This window comes from Sprattus sprattus, assembly GCF_963457725.1.
Source record: "Sprattus sprattus genome assembly, chromosome: 1".
Lineage (NCBI taxonomy): Eukaryota > Metazoa > Chordata > Actinopteri > Clupeiformes > Clupeidae > Sprattus > Sprattus sprattus.
The window spans coordinates 60715264-60732187 of record NC_137920.1 but is presented as its reverse complement, the minus strand read 5'-3'; the positions used below and the strand labels follow the sequence as shown (position 1 = coordinate 60732187).

The 16924-nt window shown below is 41.5% G+C and overlaps 1 protein-coding gene across 1 annotated transcript in view; it reads right to left on the bottom strand.

The window, feature by feature from the left end:
- Positions 1–7768: 7768 nt before the first annotated feature.
- The window catches only part of LOC308365318 (unconventional myosin-Ic-like), a 36229-nt gene continuing 27073 nt past the window's right edge, over positions 7769–16924 (bottom strand). Inside the window, 11 exon segments of the mRNA XM_080838700.1 lie at positions 7769–9245; positions 9777–9876; positions 11172–11269; positions 11378–11448; positions 11826–11961; positions 12240–12295; positions 12570–12663; positions 13116–13199; positions 16156–16315; positions 16600–16684; positions 16896–16924. The exon segment at positions 16896–16924 is cut by the window's right edge and continues 40 nt beyond it. Of these exon segments, the coding sequence (XP_080694826.1) occupies positions 9213–9245; positions 9777–9876; positions 11172–11269; positions 11378–11448; positions 11826–11961; positions 12240–12295; positions 12570–12663; positions 13116–13199; positions 16156–16315; positions 16600–16684; positions 16896–16924 (946 nt within the window). The 3' untranslated portion in view covers positions 7769–9212.

Genomic DNA, 16924 nt, shown 5'->3' with positions numbered 1-16924 from the left:
GTTTAACCACACAACTTCCTCCAAGCCTCCGAACAGGAAGTTACAGATTATCAGTGCTGTTATCCAACAGATTCTCTTGCTGCTTCCTATTTTGGTTGCCAGTACAACATTTTGGGCTATTTGGGGGATACCAGAGACACCACATTGGTGTTACCCCCTCAATACTTTTCAGCAATCACTGCAGACATCTTACTCAGACCTCAGTGTTTTATGTCATGATTGTAGGCATTCTTTTTACTGGAAACAGAAAATGAAGAAAGCTTAACGCTTAAGGTCACCTCATCATTGAGATGAAATAATGGTCGGATGAAGTCTTCTGATTTATCTTTTTCAATCCATGCCGATGATGATGACAGTGATGATGAGAAGAAGGACAATGATGGTGATGAAGATCGAATATCATAAAGAAAAAGAAGAGGAATACGAAGACATGACAGAAGGTGTGTGGATATTTCCCAGGAGTATGGGATAGGTTCTGCTGAGCACTTTGTGCCACATGTGGTCGTCATCTTGGCATCATAATAAGCAGACATAAGGCAGGCCCATATTATGCAGAAGCAGCACACGTCACAGTCAAGATAGAAGTCCTCTGCTATGCTGAGGCTGCAGTGAGACTTCCTCAACATGGAGGTGCATTTCTGAGAAACAGGCAGTTAGAGTGACAGCACATAGTAGAGGGATGACGGCCTGGCCTGAGGAGCTCGGACTGGGGGCGTTGGGGCGGGAGCGTGGGCGTGGGGGATTCACATGAGTCGGCTGGGTTTCTGCCAGATGTGTGTCCCTTTCTTGAGTTGCGCCGTGATGCCGAAGAAGTTTGAAGGGAGAAGGAGAGAGGAACCAGTACAGTCCCTTTTTTTAAAAGTAGTATCTATCCATGCTTTTGTCAACATTGCATCATTAGTCAGCACGCTGAATGAAAAACCAATGGTCAGTTTGTGACCAATGGTCATCATGAGACATTTTTTTTCCTGATCTCATGACACCCCAATATGGACTGCTATAAAGGAGGAACGGTTCTATGAGAAAGCCTACTCAGAGAGTGACTAATCTACATCAAAACTGGCCTAGAGTTGGTTTTGACGTGAGGGGCACTGAGAGCAATCTGTTGGGGATCTGCTTTTAGGCTTGCTCTTTATGGCCATTTAAGACTACACACACAATAAAGTGCTAGTCAAAGTGCTAGTGTTCTATAGCGAAAGAATATTCTTTCAAAACCTATACATTTAGAATATTCTGCTCACTAATTGCCAGGGCACCTTTCAAAATGCTGACTTTTAAAGAGCATCTATGTCCTTATCAGTAGTTTCACCCCTCCTGGTTATGATATATGAGCTCTGTCTTGGGAACTTCTACCTACTCTTTGATGAATTTTTGGCTGCCTCTGAAGGCTTGCATACACTGTAAACCCAGACAGTTCTTCTAACTCATTAACATTATGTATTCAGTACTCAAAACCTGGTATTTAGTTGACCCAACTTAAAATGTATTAGTTTTCTGAGCAAGTGAAGACGTTTTAATTGTATTGGAATGTATTTGTTTGAGTAAACATTGCCTGATAACTCAATTTTTTTTTAGTATCTGACGTCATCAACGTCGTTGAGAACACGATTGCAAAGCTCTTGTGATGAGAGACGGAGACAGCAGACTTAAGGTTGAGGAGTCGTTTAGTAATCGGAAGGTTGGAAGGTTGCTAGTTCGATTCCCCACTCCTCCTTACAAAGTGTCAACCCCTAAACTCCTCCTGATCTATAAATGCAAAATCCCTTCTAAATGTCTAAGTGTCTGCTAAATCACAGATGTAAATGTAAATGGAATGGCAACACTGGGAAGGCGGTCGAACAATGACAGTTCCCTCTACAGTAAGAGCTTGCGCAGGAATTTGGAACGAAAGGAAGATACCCTTTCAAAAACTTGTAAGGGTGTAATAACTAGTTTGTGAAAGACCCAGAGAAAACCAAATATCGACAAGGCAAAATCCTGTACGATTTTGGAATAATATGAGTTCAGAGAACTCAAAAATTATGAAAATGATAACAAAATAAATCAGTATAGTCGATGTATAATTTTTAAGTTAAGTTTACTTAAAAATATATATATATTTGTACTCAAATTTTATTATGTGATCGGTTACATCAAAAGTTTTAAGTACTCTGAACTTGTTCAGGTTTACAGTGTATGTGGAAACTGTGTAGTCTTGTTCTAAGAAACCAGGCGTCTCTGTTTGGCATGACCTTCATCCTTGCACGTAGGCCTCTCTGACTGACTTTACATGACACTTGTTCTTTCTAAACTGCTTCATGTTCACAACACCACCATTACAACCATGATGTCCCACACTAGACACAGGCAGTTGGGGAAAATGGGGAGTTGTGTAGTGTATATTGAACAGTGACGAGTTGCACATAGTCGCAAGACTAGATTTGACTTCCAAACATGTCATATACCATCAGCTGGCAGGTCCAACAGGATACCATGTCCAGCACATCATTTTTCAACATTCTAACCAACATTTAGCTATTAGCAATGTAACTTAGCTTATGACGCATACTAATACATTACATTTGCCAGGAACTTTGCAGTTACCTCACTGAGTCTAGTCTCCATGAGGCAATAGCCAAGGGGCTAACCGAAAGATTATGTCATTTGTATCCAGCTTTGCACCATAAGACCAGTAGAAGTTACACAGAGATGGGCAGCAGCTGTTGGCTAACATAGATTAAACAAAAAGGATCATACACCAAATCAGGTTTCTCTTGATCAATTCAGGAACATCAACAATGAAAAAAAAAACAATGAAATAAGATAATAACCAATGACAATTAAAAATAACAAATAGAGAAGCTGGCTTTTGTGTAAAGCCACACTTACACAGCCTTAAGATAAAGTTACTAAAGCGTGGCTCATAAAACATTGATAACAATATTAACAATATTCGATTATCAGTGTTATCCATATATTCTCTGTGTGTATGTTGAATCTCTGTACCACTTTAAATTGGTATTGGTATAGGCCTGGTATAACGAAGGGTTTTCTAATTTGTTGTCTGGTTTTCAACGGACACTTCCCTGCCAGCTTGGCAATGTTTACACATCTCAGAATATCACAGGAAGATTCTTGGAAATATTGATCTTCCTTTTTTTTTTTAGACAGGTCTGAAAGAACTGATCAATTTGAACATTTATGTTCTAGGTTCCACAATGAAAACACTTTCACACACATTTTTTTAATTTTTTGATTGACTGGACAAAGAGCAATACTGTATCCACACTAAATCAGTACCAGATCAATTATGAAGTCAGCGAAATGTACAATATGCATCACTGCTGTAGCCTATACAGTATATTGTGATCTATTGATTGAATGGCAAAAAAGCTAGTCATGAATACACTGAACAAACAATTCAGCTTTATCAATGTGTTCTTGAAATGTAACTGAGATCTGTGGTGGCCGGCAGTGTGTTTTTGTTTGGTTTGATCTTCTTTTTACACCTGTTAAGGACACAAGCAAACTGTAGAACAATAATAACATTATCATTACCATTGTCCTCAATAATTATTAGTTGTAATCTGAAACAGCGCTGCAATAGCGCCGCTTCACCCTTACACCATATACGTAACAAGTACGACACAATCCAGCGACGCTATAAACTACTTTTGACCCTTGTCCTGTCACACCCACACACAATTTATACCTGCAGATATACGTTAGTTTCCCATATAGGAATGACTTTAGTGCAGGAGACTCCATGCAACGCGCTTGAAAAAAAAAAAGTAAGCACTTTCTTTCTCTTTCTCTTTGTTTGTCTCTCTGTGTGTGTATGCATTATAGAGAGTACAGGTGGTGTGGGTGAGTGTGTGCACCTGTTCATGTACAGTATGCATGTGATACCTGGAGACTGTGTGTGTCTTTCTCTGTGTGTCTCTGTGTGTCTCTGTGTGTGTGTGTGTGTGTGTGTGTGTGTGTGTGTGTGTGTGTGTGTGTGTGTGTGTGTGTGTGTGTGTGTGTGTGTGTGTGTGTCTGTGTGTCTGTATGTGTGTGTGTCTGTGAGTGTGCATGCATGATAAGGTCCAAGACCATATATCCACTGTGGGTTAGAGAGTAAATGTGTGATTAATTGTGGTTGTAGTTGGGACATCCATTTTTCGCAAGTGCTTGAATTGAGACGGCACCTCTGGCCTCTGACCACCATTCTGATGCAATCACGACACTCTATGTTTAATTTAAGAAGTTGTGTACCTGAGGGGTATCTGAGGGGTTGCTACTAAGCGATCGCTCGTGTGGGTGGGGATGGTGATGATGGGATATCCCCAAGAAGAGCTCCCGATACCATGTGAGATCCGACAACAAACAAAATCAGGTATAGGCTACCTCTGCCCATCCACCACAAAAGTAATCTCATAACAAAAAAATCATTCTGAAAAGTAATTACAATGAGCAACATTGCATTACAATGTGTTTCTTTCTTAGAATGAAAACTACTGAACTATAATATACTATTGTATAGTAACTATACTATACTACTAACTTTACTATTGAACTCACATACAAATTGTAGGGCATTACTGTCTTCATTTTTATTTTTGTTATTATTATTATTATTATTGCGGAAGTCTGTGTTTCCATTCATTCACACTTTGAATGTTGTGAAATAAGGGATTCTCTGATCGGGGGGAACCTAACCTCAAGTTTCTTCTGAGAGAAGAGAAGAAACTGAGAGAAGAAACTGAAACACAAAGAGCTAATAAATACGGTTAAGAATGAGCTACTTTGAAACACGCCAGCAGCGAGCTGACATCGTCCGCAGAATTTAAATTAAAGGTAAGAAATTCAAACTGTTCAAACTAGCCAATCGTAGATTGTAAAACAGAGATTTTTTTCCAGTTAATCTGCCCAAGGTTCATTTCTGGACAAAAGTCGTTTATCTGGGATAATTAATGAACATTTGTCTTCCATTCTTTTCGAATCACAGTAGAACTTATTTTATTCCTTCTTAAAATATATATATTTGGCAAGAGCTGAAAATGAACATGCTCTTGTAATGTCAGGTGGATTCGAGATGTGTAGACGAGTTCTGATGATGGCCACAACGGCTTCGAGGACTGAACCACTGAAATAGCTGTTTTAGTTTGGTCGGTGTCACCTCTACCAGTTATAAACTGAAACACATGTTTTAACCAAATCAAAACGCCATGACAGGAAAGGCTATGCAATTCGAAAGCTTTACATTTTTTATTTACATTTTTTATTTAAATATTTTTGTGCACCAATACCCGTTATGTTTATCGATTCAATTGTAACAGCTTCACATTTTCATTTGATATCTCCATCCCACTTCTATTTCTTTCTTCTAATATTTTTGTTTTTGCCTTTTTAAACTTTAAAAGTGAATGTATTGAGGATGCCAGTTATGTAGGCAGTGCATCTGTTTGAAGATGAACACTAAGGGATTATCGGAGCCTAAAGAAAACAAATGGAGGCTAATGTTAGTCATTAATGCATTTATCAGCATATTTTATAATGCTCTCTCGCTCTCTCTTTCAGATGGCAATGTGGTGGACCTCTTTCCTTACTTTTCTGTTGTACCTCACTCATGTCGACCCATCCTGTCTGGGTTTGCGTCATCGAAGCACCTTGTCTTTCACGAACTCTCTCCGTGTCACACGTTCTGTTCGATCCAGTGTTCAAAAGCTGCTACTCACATATGTAAGGGACTGTCCATCTATCAGACACAAACTTTCCTTCTCTCGCTCGTTCTCTCTCTCTCACACACACACAGTTTTGTCTCTCAAAATTACACTTATGTTTTCAAAGACTTTTAAAGGGTTCAATTGTATTTCACGAGTTGCCTTCCATGTCTAAATTGCAATTTCGTGGATTTTTATTTGTATTGTTAGAAGGAGAAGCTTCTGGGTGATAAAGACTTTGAGGACAGAAGCCTGGTACTAGCATCACTGCCAGCTGTAAGCTTCAACTACTCTACCTGGATACTCATTAAGGTGTGTATGTGTTTAATTACTTTGCACACAGGATATGACAGAATGTTTGTCTGTATTTATTGTGCATAATCATTTCGTCCAATATGATCTTAACCGTACAGCCACGTGTGCCTTTCTGTGTATCTTTATGTGTGTGTTGGTGTACACCATGTCTTATGTATGTGTGTGTGTGTGTCTGTACTCAGGATGGGGAGCGCCTGTGCTGGGACGCAGAAGGGCTTCAGACATTCTGGGCTCACCTGGAGACCCAGAGGCTTCTCCTGGAAAGTGAGGCCATGACAGAAAGGGCCAGCACTGCCCGACGGAGAGATAGAGGGGGCCATCCCCACAAAGCTCTTTGCCTCTCCATCCATCACGTCCAGATGGACCTACGGGACCTCCTGAAACAAGTCAACACCCAGGTACTTATAAGGCTTGTAGATTTAGAGATACAGTCTCATTGGCATGCCTATCTCCCATGCTTAAGTCAAAATTACATAGGTGAACCAATGGTGACATCCACAGCTTACTCTTTAGTAGGGCACCAAACCTGAGTTCCTAGACAGGCTCCAGTGCTTAACCTTGAAGTATTTTGAAGTGTTTATATGTAAGGGACCCTGAGGTATCCCTAGGTATCCTTTCCTGGCCGCCAGGGTTGTGTGCTACAGAAACTGGATGTGTCAGACTGGCTGTAACAATGTTTCTCTCAACGTTTGTCTTGACAGTTGGCATCGCTGAACGGCACCAAATCAGAAGTGGGCTCCGCCTGCAGCACCCGAACCGTAACTCTGAGGGTGACCCAGTCCGGCAGCTCCACTGCCAGGGGACGAAGGCCCACTCGCTCTGTGTGGGATCGGCGACTGGATGGGTACGTGATCCTCAGGGACCTGAACCGGTTCATGGCCCGGCTAGTCCGAGACTTCACCCTTCTCAAAGCCAAACTGCAGCGCCAGTGAGTCCACTTGGAGCTCCCCACAGCTGCACATTGACTAGTGACTGCATTGATTTTTTTTTACTTCTCTATTTATCATTGGTTGTATGTATGCCATCTCAGGGCTGGTTTAATTCACAGGAATGGGATTGTGTAGTTTTATAATATAACAGGATAATTTTATATAGTTTATATTTATATGTGTTATCTTGTTCTAATGTACTTGTCTGTAATTGTCTTTGTTAAAGACAAAGGCTTGGGCAGCTAAAATGCATTTATTTACACAATGCACAACTTACACACTGTAAGAAACCATAATGACCTCTACATTTAGGAGCAATACAATATTGCCAAAGTAATAAGACTCAGAGGGAACGCGAGTCTGCATACATGTCTCCTGTGACATGTAAGTAAAGACCCGTTCTGTTCTGTTTTTATACTGACATCTGATTAAAAAGGTGATTCTATTGCTAACCTTACCTACTGAGCAGGGTAGTATTTTATGCTTCAGAAAACCAAAATCATGAGGGTAAATTCCTGTGAGGTTCAAGGCTTCAACAACTGACCATACTTTTCTCTTGCACAAAAAATGCCTTGGTTAAACCAAAGAACATGACTATAGAGAAGAGTGTCTTAGCTTATTCTTAGAAACCTATTACCTCCAGCTGCTGATGAGCCACTGGATGTGCTGGTAAGTTCCTCAACCCCCTCCTTACCGGCAGTTCCCTGTACTTTCCACAATATTTCCACAATATTCCACAGTATTTATTCACTTATTTATTAACTATTATTTAAACACATTGTTTTTATAACAAAGATATGTTTTTGCAATGAGAGACTGTATACAAACTATGCAAAAATATTATGTTTTCAGGTGATATTTATTTGTTACTGTTATATATTTTTGTTCTGTAAGAAGCAGTGTTATTGTATTATTTTGCTTTGTCATTTTGTTTACATAACCAAAGGAATCTGACTCAATAAAGATGCATAAGAAATAATATGGACTTGTTTTGAGTAATGCAAAGCTTTTCAAATGGGAAGTGATTCTCACTGACAATGAGGCTACTGAAGTAGAAATACATATCACAGAGAACAGGTGAATATGAACACATTCCTACCCTACAAGTGTTCAGAATTTCAACTTATACTACCAACAAAAAGAAGTAGGGTTTATGTTCTTGCATACGTAGTCCTTAGTAACAATACATTATTTGCACCGACTCATTTAAGAATAGTTCATATAGCCCAGGAAGAGCAGATTCTGTGTGGACTGAACAATTTATGCCATTTGAACATTTAGGATTTGGTAATACTTCATATCCCAACAACATATACAGTGAAACGTGAAAGGATTTGATGAGAAATATTTCTAGGATAGAAAATGATACGCAACAGCATATTCTTAGCAAATAACAAAGGATGAAGACCAAAATACTGAAGTGGGTAAACAGCTTTAAGGATTCTAACATTCAAATTCATTAATTAATGGCATTCTGCTGGTGATGATACAATTCATCATTCTCATTAGGTTAGTCTGTTGGAAAATTAACACAAAAAAAGAGACGTTCAGAGAAATTGCCATGTAATCAAAAAATTCAGCAGACATAAACATAAATTATTTCATACTTGAAAGTGAAATGTATACAAAGAAATAAGCAACAAACATCAACACTTTTATGGGTCCACCCTTCGTCTCCGAACAGTGAAGCAGTGGACTTACACTAAACTGGGCTTTGTCACCCAAAAATTGTGCTATGTTGCCACTGCAACAAAGAGAGAGGGGGTTTAAGATTATTGCCTAAAGATGACCACCCTCTTCAGTTAGTTGATCCTTTGAAGTCTAGCCAGCAAATGTTATCTAACAGTACTTAAACACCTCTTAAAAGTTTGCACGTTTACCCTTTTCCAAAGATTGGTGAGTGTCAATGCAGTAGCAAATAAAATAGAGGTTACATTTGGTATGTGGTCACACTTTTCGCATTAGCCTTCTAAAGTCATACATTCAGTGGTTTTCTCTCTTTAATGTTTTTATTTTCTTTTAATAAGGAGCGAAGCAAATGAGGTTAGCATTTTGTATTAAATTAAGAAGTGATGCTTTACTGTAGTCATGTGCAGTGTATGGCAGTGTAAAATACTCTAATTTCACAATTTAAAAAATCAAACAAAAATGTGGCTTTGTGCTTAGTGATTGGCTAAAAGCAGGTTATCGTCCTGTAAAATAATTGGTCCACTATTACTGATCATAGCAAGCTGGCATTGGTTGGCCTTCATCATCATCATCACCATCATCATCATCATCATCATCATCTTGGAGTTGGGTTGAGCCGAGGGGCAGTCTAGAACACAGAGACATCATACTGTAAATGCTACTGCATACTAATCCCTTACAAAGTAACAACTATTTTTAGTAAATCATATTTTTAGTAAATAATACCATAATATTTCCTGAGATATTTTAATATTTTGATCTCTTTATCGAATCCTTTCTGTTAGTAATCATTTTTCAGTAGTCATTCATCTCTCCATGCACTCAACTAAAATGTGTACATCCCTAAATTAAAGTAAGCTCAAGTAGGTAGGCCTACACTGAACAAAAATATAAACGCAACGTATGCCTTGTTCCCATGTTTCAGGAAATGAAAAAAAGGAGATACAGTCATGCAGTATCCACAGTTTATTGAAATGCACACACTGATCGCCTATCAGCCTATCAGCTGTAAACCAATGAAATCCTTGAGATAGTTCCATGTTGTGTTTGTATTTTTGAATCAGTATAATTAACTGAAGGTTTTTGCCAAAATGATTTACAAAATTACAACACATATTCTGCCCTCTCCTCACCCTGCCACCTCCATTGTTAAACTCACCACAGCCAGGACGCCTCCTTTGGACTTGACCACCCTGAGCTCCGCACCGCAGGTGAACTCAATTACTCCCTCCTTGCCCCGGGCCACAGCAAACTTAATACTGCACAGGAGGGGAAGAAAAGATGGAGAGAGATAAAGCATACAGGTCGGAACCTACTGTGTGCAGGACTCAAACAGCATGTGAGGGAGGGGGAAAGATATGAAGTGAAACAACAGGAGAGAGAAAGAAAAACAGTGTGAGAGATAACGAGATCTGAGAAAACGAGAGACTGACAGAGTGAGAGGGGAAGAGACTGAAGAAGATGGAGAGAGAAGCAGTGTTAAAGGTCGGGATGGCCTTCGCGCTTAGAGCTCGGATGTTACCCTCATAGAGGACTCAGGAGGGAGAAGATGTAGAAAAGATGGGCATTTTTATTAATCGTCTTATTAAACAGGCCACTCTCACGAACAAAAGCAAAGGGAGTTTAAGTAGCCTAGACACAACCTCCAATTGGCTCATGCCAATTATGAATAGCAGGTGTGTCATCGGCCCAGGCACCAACACCTGTGGCTCACAGCAGCCATACTTAATTAAACAAATGTCCCACGTAGCTGGGAAAGGGAACTCCACTAACGTAGTAAACAGGGCTCAGTGACGACAAAGCCACACATGATAAATCAGCCATTCGAAACAAACGATTACGGGTTATTTCAGCTTAACCCGGAATTTACGACAGTACTCTGAACTCTTGCGCTTAACCGCGCCATCTTCACTAACAGACGCACGCAAGACAAGACTTAAAACAACTGTAAGACAGACGTTATGCAATGTGAGATTATGAGTTATGATTTTAAACTAAATAAACGGAACATATTGACAAGACATTGAAATTGTGTGGTTATTTAAACAGAAAGACGTTGACAACTGAAGATATAAACTGTACACGTATACGAACATATAACAAGCAACATACACACGCCAAAACAACGGCACCCAGTCAAGTAAGGCTGCAGTGGCGGGTCACTCAGGTGCCCCGTCACAAGCAGTAAAAAAAAAAAAGAAAGAGAAATTGGGAAAGTAAGAAAGAAAAAGACAAAACAAGTAATAAAGACATGAGTCGGCGATGGATGGAGAGAATGAAACAGAAGAGAGGAAACGAGTGAAATAGGAGAAAGGGGGGCCAGCGATCACAGAGCCCCATATTGGAACAGTCTGGCCTGCTGATTCAAATTTGGGCCAGGGTCCGGTTTCAGGTTCAAGCACTGGGGCACAATGCCTACTGTCTATACCACCCTTGTGAAATATTCATGCCTTCTCTGTACTGCCCTCCAGCAGACATAAAAGATATGTACTATATACACAATACACGCTCGCTCTCACACGCGAAGACACACACAAAGATGTGGGTGGTTCACCTGTCCTCACTGACGTTGACGTTGTGGATCTTGTCAGCCATAATGGCAAGTTTGGCGACGGTCTCGATCACATTGTCACACTGCAGCACCAAGTCTCCCTGCGGATGACATGTTGGGATGAGAGGTCAGGGGTCGTGAACCGCTGCTTCCTGTGTTGCCGTGACGACAGAGGGTGAGGCACAGTTGTGAGAGTTTTTTTTTCTTACCTTCTGTTTGGTGTTTGTGGTGGGCACGTGCAGAACAAAGAAGCCATCCGAGAGGGAACTCACAGAGATACCTGATCACGAAGGGAGATAATGAAAAAGAGAAAGGAGGTGGGAAAGAGAGGAAAGGAGAAAAGGAGAAAAGTTATTATACATAGAATTATGAAGCAGCAGAATAAACTTCTTTTCCATTGTGACCTGTCAGACATGACCTCTGTGACTTTTGTATAGCCCATTGACAGATCCTGTTAACGCCTACAGTCTTTGAATCCTTAAAAACCTTCCCTCGTGATAAACCAGAGTTTGGATGAGATCAGGGCCTGAGTCATTTGTACTGTGGAATCTGAAACATCACTTGACTCCCTGAAGATGGCTTATGTGGCCTGTGCTATTCCCCTGCCCCAACGCCTGTGATCCTATGGATGCCCAGGGTGTGGCGCTGTGGGCTAACCGAGCAGGGTGCTGTACTCGATCCGCTGCTTCATCTTGGCCTCCTGCACCAGAACCACAGCGGAGCTGGTCAGCAGGAGCTGCCGCGGCCGCGGCCGGAAACCGTGTCGGTCATATTTAATGACGGACACACCATACTGAGAAAAGGGGACAGAGAGAGAGAAAAAAGATGGAAAGAAAAGCACAGTGTGAAACAAAGAATGATGAGAGATAATGATGAATAGAGAGTGGAGTGAGAGAGAACCAGATGAGTGGACAGAGGGACAAGTGGAGGAAGAGAAAACAACACAGAGAATGTAAGGAAGATTAACAGGCCAACGGGAAAAAGAGAAAAAGGTTGTGTTCCCAACGATGTACAGCGCAGAAGTGAACAGTTTAACAGTAAATGAGCGATGTGAGGAGCAGAATCACACACCTTCATCTTGTCATTGCCGAGAGTCTGTATCACCTTAAGGTTGATCTCCTCTGTCTCTGTATACATTAGAGAGAAACAGTTTAAGAGAGCACTTAAGGACTGTTTGTGTGTGTGTCTGTGTGAGGGGATTTCTGTGTGTATGCCTATATGCTTAGATAATGTATAAGTGTGTGTGTGACACAGGCACACACAAACACATAAACTCAGTTGTGAATATATAGACATGAATAAGTGTTACGTGTATATATATGAATGAGTGTTACGTGTGTGTGTGTGTGTGTGTCTGTGTGTGTCTGTGTCACATATACTGTACACAGCTATGTGTCATACCCAGTCTGGTGCCCACAAACAGCTTTGGCACACTCTGCGGGTAGCAGTCTTTTTGGTTCTTAAAGATCTGACTGGCTATAACCTTCTGCTCCATCTACACAAACAAGGAATGAAAATCAAATGTTATCGATATACAGTATATATATATATACACACACACACACACACACACACACACACACACACACACACACACACACACACACACACACACACACACAAACACACACACACACACATACTATTTATTTATGTATAGTAAACGTTTAAATAATACCTGTAAGTAGTTGTGCTCAGAGTCTAACTCAGTGAGTCCAATGAGTGTATGGGTGTTTGTGTTTATTTATTTATATGTGTATGTTTGAGCTAGGGAATAGTTATTTACTTAAATGTTGTGTATGTAGGGTATTGTGTGTGCATGCATATGTGTGTGTTCACATTCCTGTGTATGTGTGTGTGTTCCTCACACCTGTGTATGTCTGTGTGTGTGTGTGTGTGTGTGTGTGTGTGTGTGTGTGTGTGTGTGTGTGTGTGTGTTTCTCATACCTGGTTTTTCCACTCTGGCTGCACTCTCCTGCAGTAGGTGCGCACCATGTTGCGCATGCAGAGTCTGTTCAGGTGTTCAGAAGCCTGGTTAGGGACGACAGGAAGGGAGGTGATGACCATCTCATCACCAGCCACTGCATCAACACAACCACAACTAACCGCTATGGGTAATCTGCACAGCCTTACATCATGACATCCAAAACAGCATACTGTTCCTGCTGGAAAATACTCAGCTAAGGAGAATGTGTTCAAACAGCAGCTGACACTGTAATGGACCTGTGGTGTGTAATACTCTCCATACTAGCATTATGATGGATCAATGGTGTGAATACTCTCCATACTAGCACAAGGATGGACTAGTGGTGTGAATACTCTCCATACTAGCACAAGGATGGACTAGTGGTGTGAATACTCTCCATACTAGCACCAGGATGGACTGGTGTTGTGTAATACTCTCCATACTAGCACCAGGATGGACTAGTGGTGTGAATACTCTCCATACTAGCACCAGGATGGACCGTTGTTGTGTAAAACTCTCCCTAGGCCTACTAGCACTTGTGAAAACATCAGTCAGCTCTGGAAAGGATCAGGCCAGGCGTTGGCAGACTAGATATGTCAGAGATTCAGCAGCTATTTGGGGCAATTGTTATCGGTGTTCCCTGGGAGAGGAGCACATGTACCTGGCATGTACCGGAACGTTGTACTAATTGAGCTAAAAGGACACACAATACTGCGCCCTCTGTTTGTTAAGCTAAGCACTCGAGGGCTTGGCTGCTGCGTTTAACTATACATGATGGCGCTCAGGGGTGTCCGGTCCTCCTCCTGGACCTCAGCCCTCCTGAAGAGTCTCACTGAAACCCTGATGTGATGCATCCCATTCAGGTAATCAAGCTAATCAGGGCATACTCTAGATAGCAGGTGAGTATGGAGTAGATGCAGCCCTAATCCCAGAGACATCCATGCCAGTGCTCTGTACTCTAGCGGCATATCGTAATTAGGTAGAGTACAGATGAATAAGATACAGTATGTTTGTAGTTAAGGTACCTTAGGTTTTATTGTATGCTTTTCTGGGCAGTATTTGACTTCACTGTTATGCTATAATTGTCATGCATCTTCAGTTCAAAGTCCATGTATTTTATTTAAGAACCTTTATATAATTAAGTAAAATGTTCTAGTATGTGTCTGAAATAAGCTGCTACAGATGCTGTGGGCTGGACTCACGCATAGGTTTTAAGTGGTTGTGACTACTCTCTCAAGATCAACACTGTGTCCTCAAAAACATTTGTCTTATGAGTCACCACCTTTGGAACAGTGGAACTTGGAAGGAGAATATCCCCTATTTTTCTTGTGAACTAGCAGCACCTTCCTTAGCCTTGGGAGGTCCCCACGGGCAAGACAGGGCGGCTCATAAGCATGACTGAGAGTAAACCTGAAACCTGTCAGAGCAGCTGCTATGTTGATGTCCCAACTCTCAATTACATTTAAACTGACTAAATTGCCCCAAATACAGAACTCATAAGTCATTGGGAGAGGGCGGAAACCTGAAAGGTAAGGTAAGCGCTTGTTCAAATATAAAGGGGCCTTATTAGCATAATTATTAGCACAAATGGAGAGGGGAATACTTAGGGAGGAAAACCACGCTGACGGGTCAACATCAACAAGTCTCAAGTCCTAAGTACACTCCTAGGGCCTGATTTACTAACAGGATTGCGCCCATTTCTGGCATAAAATAGCGGTCGTAAACATAAAACGGTATTTACTAAGGGGCCGCAGCGCATATTAACGCCTGTGGGTGTGAACAGGGGAGGTAACGTGGAGGTGGGTGGTAACGTAGGCGTGTGAGGCGCAATTTACATGGGAGGAGACAAGGTAAGTGCGCCTAATGATGTCATGCGTGGTATTTACTAAACTGCCTGTCGAGCGCACGTCTCCAATTTGCAGGATAATTCTCCGCCTCATAAAAGCACGTCTTAACAAGGAAGCGCATTTCCACTGAGTCTGAATACGTTGATATGGCAGCAGTAATAAGAGCAAGGCGAAGACATAGACAGAGGCAGCGCACAGAAAGGATTTTTTCAACTTTTTCAATTAAGCGAACCAGAAATCATTAGAAGGTACAGGTTAACCAGCCACGCAATACTTCAATTACTGGACCAGATCAGAGACGACATCTAACCCTCCAACCGGAGATCACATTCCATTCAATCAGTTGGTAAACATTGCAAATATTGGCACCGGATCATTTCAAACAGTTATAGTATCAGCAGTTGATATATCTCAGCCTTCACAAATATTCACACAGCAGGTACTCGAAGCATTGCTATGGCGCACTGGTCAATACATTTCCCACAGCTGAAATTATAGACATCAAACAGGACTTTTTTTGAAATCGCAAACTTTCCGAACGTAATATGAACCATTGATTGCACCCACGTCCATATATATTGTAGTGAACCCATGTCCCTTGTAGAAATAATTAATCTCGCCATGTACACATCTATATTCTTATAATAGACAGTTTATGCATTAATGCCACCAATAGCATATTCTTTATAATCGTGTTCTTTTAAACATCTTGCTGTAGCTGATGGCTGGCAGAACAACAATATAGCAGCACATTGAATCAGGTTCAGTGATTGAGCGAACGTGAACCAATATATCTATCTATAATTCGCTGAAGCTTCATTTTCTCTTCCTAAATAAATACCACGGAAAATGCGGAAAAACACCGTGCGTTAATGTGCGAACGCAGTTTAAGCAGCGGTCGCAATGTTAGTAAATCAGGCCCTATATAGGGCCGAGTAAACACAGTTTGCCCAGCGCAGATCTGGTTTGATAAATACCAAGTAAAATGTGCAAAAACACCGTGCGTTAATTTGCGAACTCAGATTAAGAAGTGCTCGCATATTAGTAAATCAGGCCCCTAGTCTCTAGTTCCAAATCTGTGCGATAGTATGCACGCTGACACAGGGAACTTTTAAAACTTTGGACAGGATGCTTTGGTACTTCCTTCCTTCCTGTGTATGTGTGTATTTACTACCTCTGTGAGTGCCATGGGAGGTTGGGGCCAGCTCTTGTCCAGCACAGTTTGGGGCATGTTCCTCTTCAGCGTCATGAGGAAGGAGAAGCGCACGTGATCCAGGAAGTACTCGTTATCGGCACAGCGAGGCTCGTCTCTCAGGATGAAGCCTTTGATGAAACTGTGAGAGAGAGAGAGAGAGAGAGAGAGAGAGAGAGCGAGAGAGAGATAGAGAGGGAGAGGGAGGGAGAGGGAGAGGGAGAGAGAGAGAAGGGAGAGGGAGAGGGAAAGAGAATGGTAAAGTGTATTAATTATGCTAGAAGGGAAAAGAGTGAATAACAGTGTGCTGACTGGCATCTGAATACTACGATTGAGCACCAACATAAAATACACACATGCATGCAAACACACAGAAACACACACACACACACACACACACACACACACACACACACACACACAGACCTGCGTATGGTGTCCACTGCTTCTTTGCGACGTTTCGCCCTCCTCCGTCCTTTCACACCCCTCCACCATGACTGGATGACGACCACTAAAGCAGGTGGATATTTAATCCTCTACAGCTTTATCATGAGTATTATCATTACCTCAGCTAGGCCACCTGTCGGACCTGAATGGGCCTGGCCAACCCTGTGATGTGTAATTACCGACACATTTGACTGGTCGACATACACAACTTGTGTTTTTGATTGGGTAAAACATTGATCAGCGGTACATTTGATTGGTTGACAGGTGGTCCATACCTGCTCGTCTGGTGCGGTGGTATTTGGCC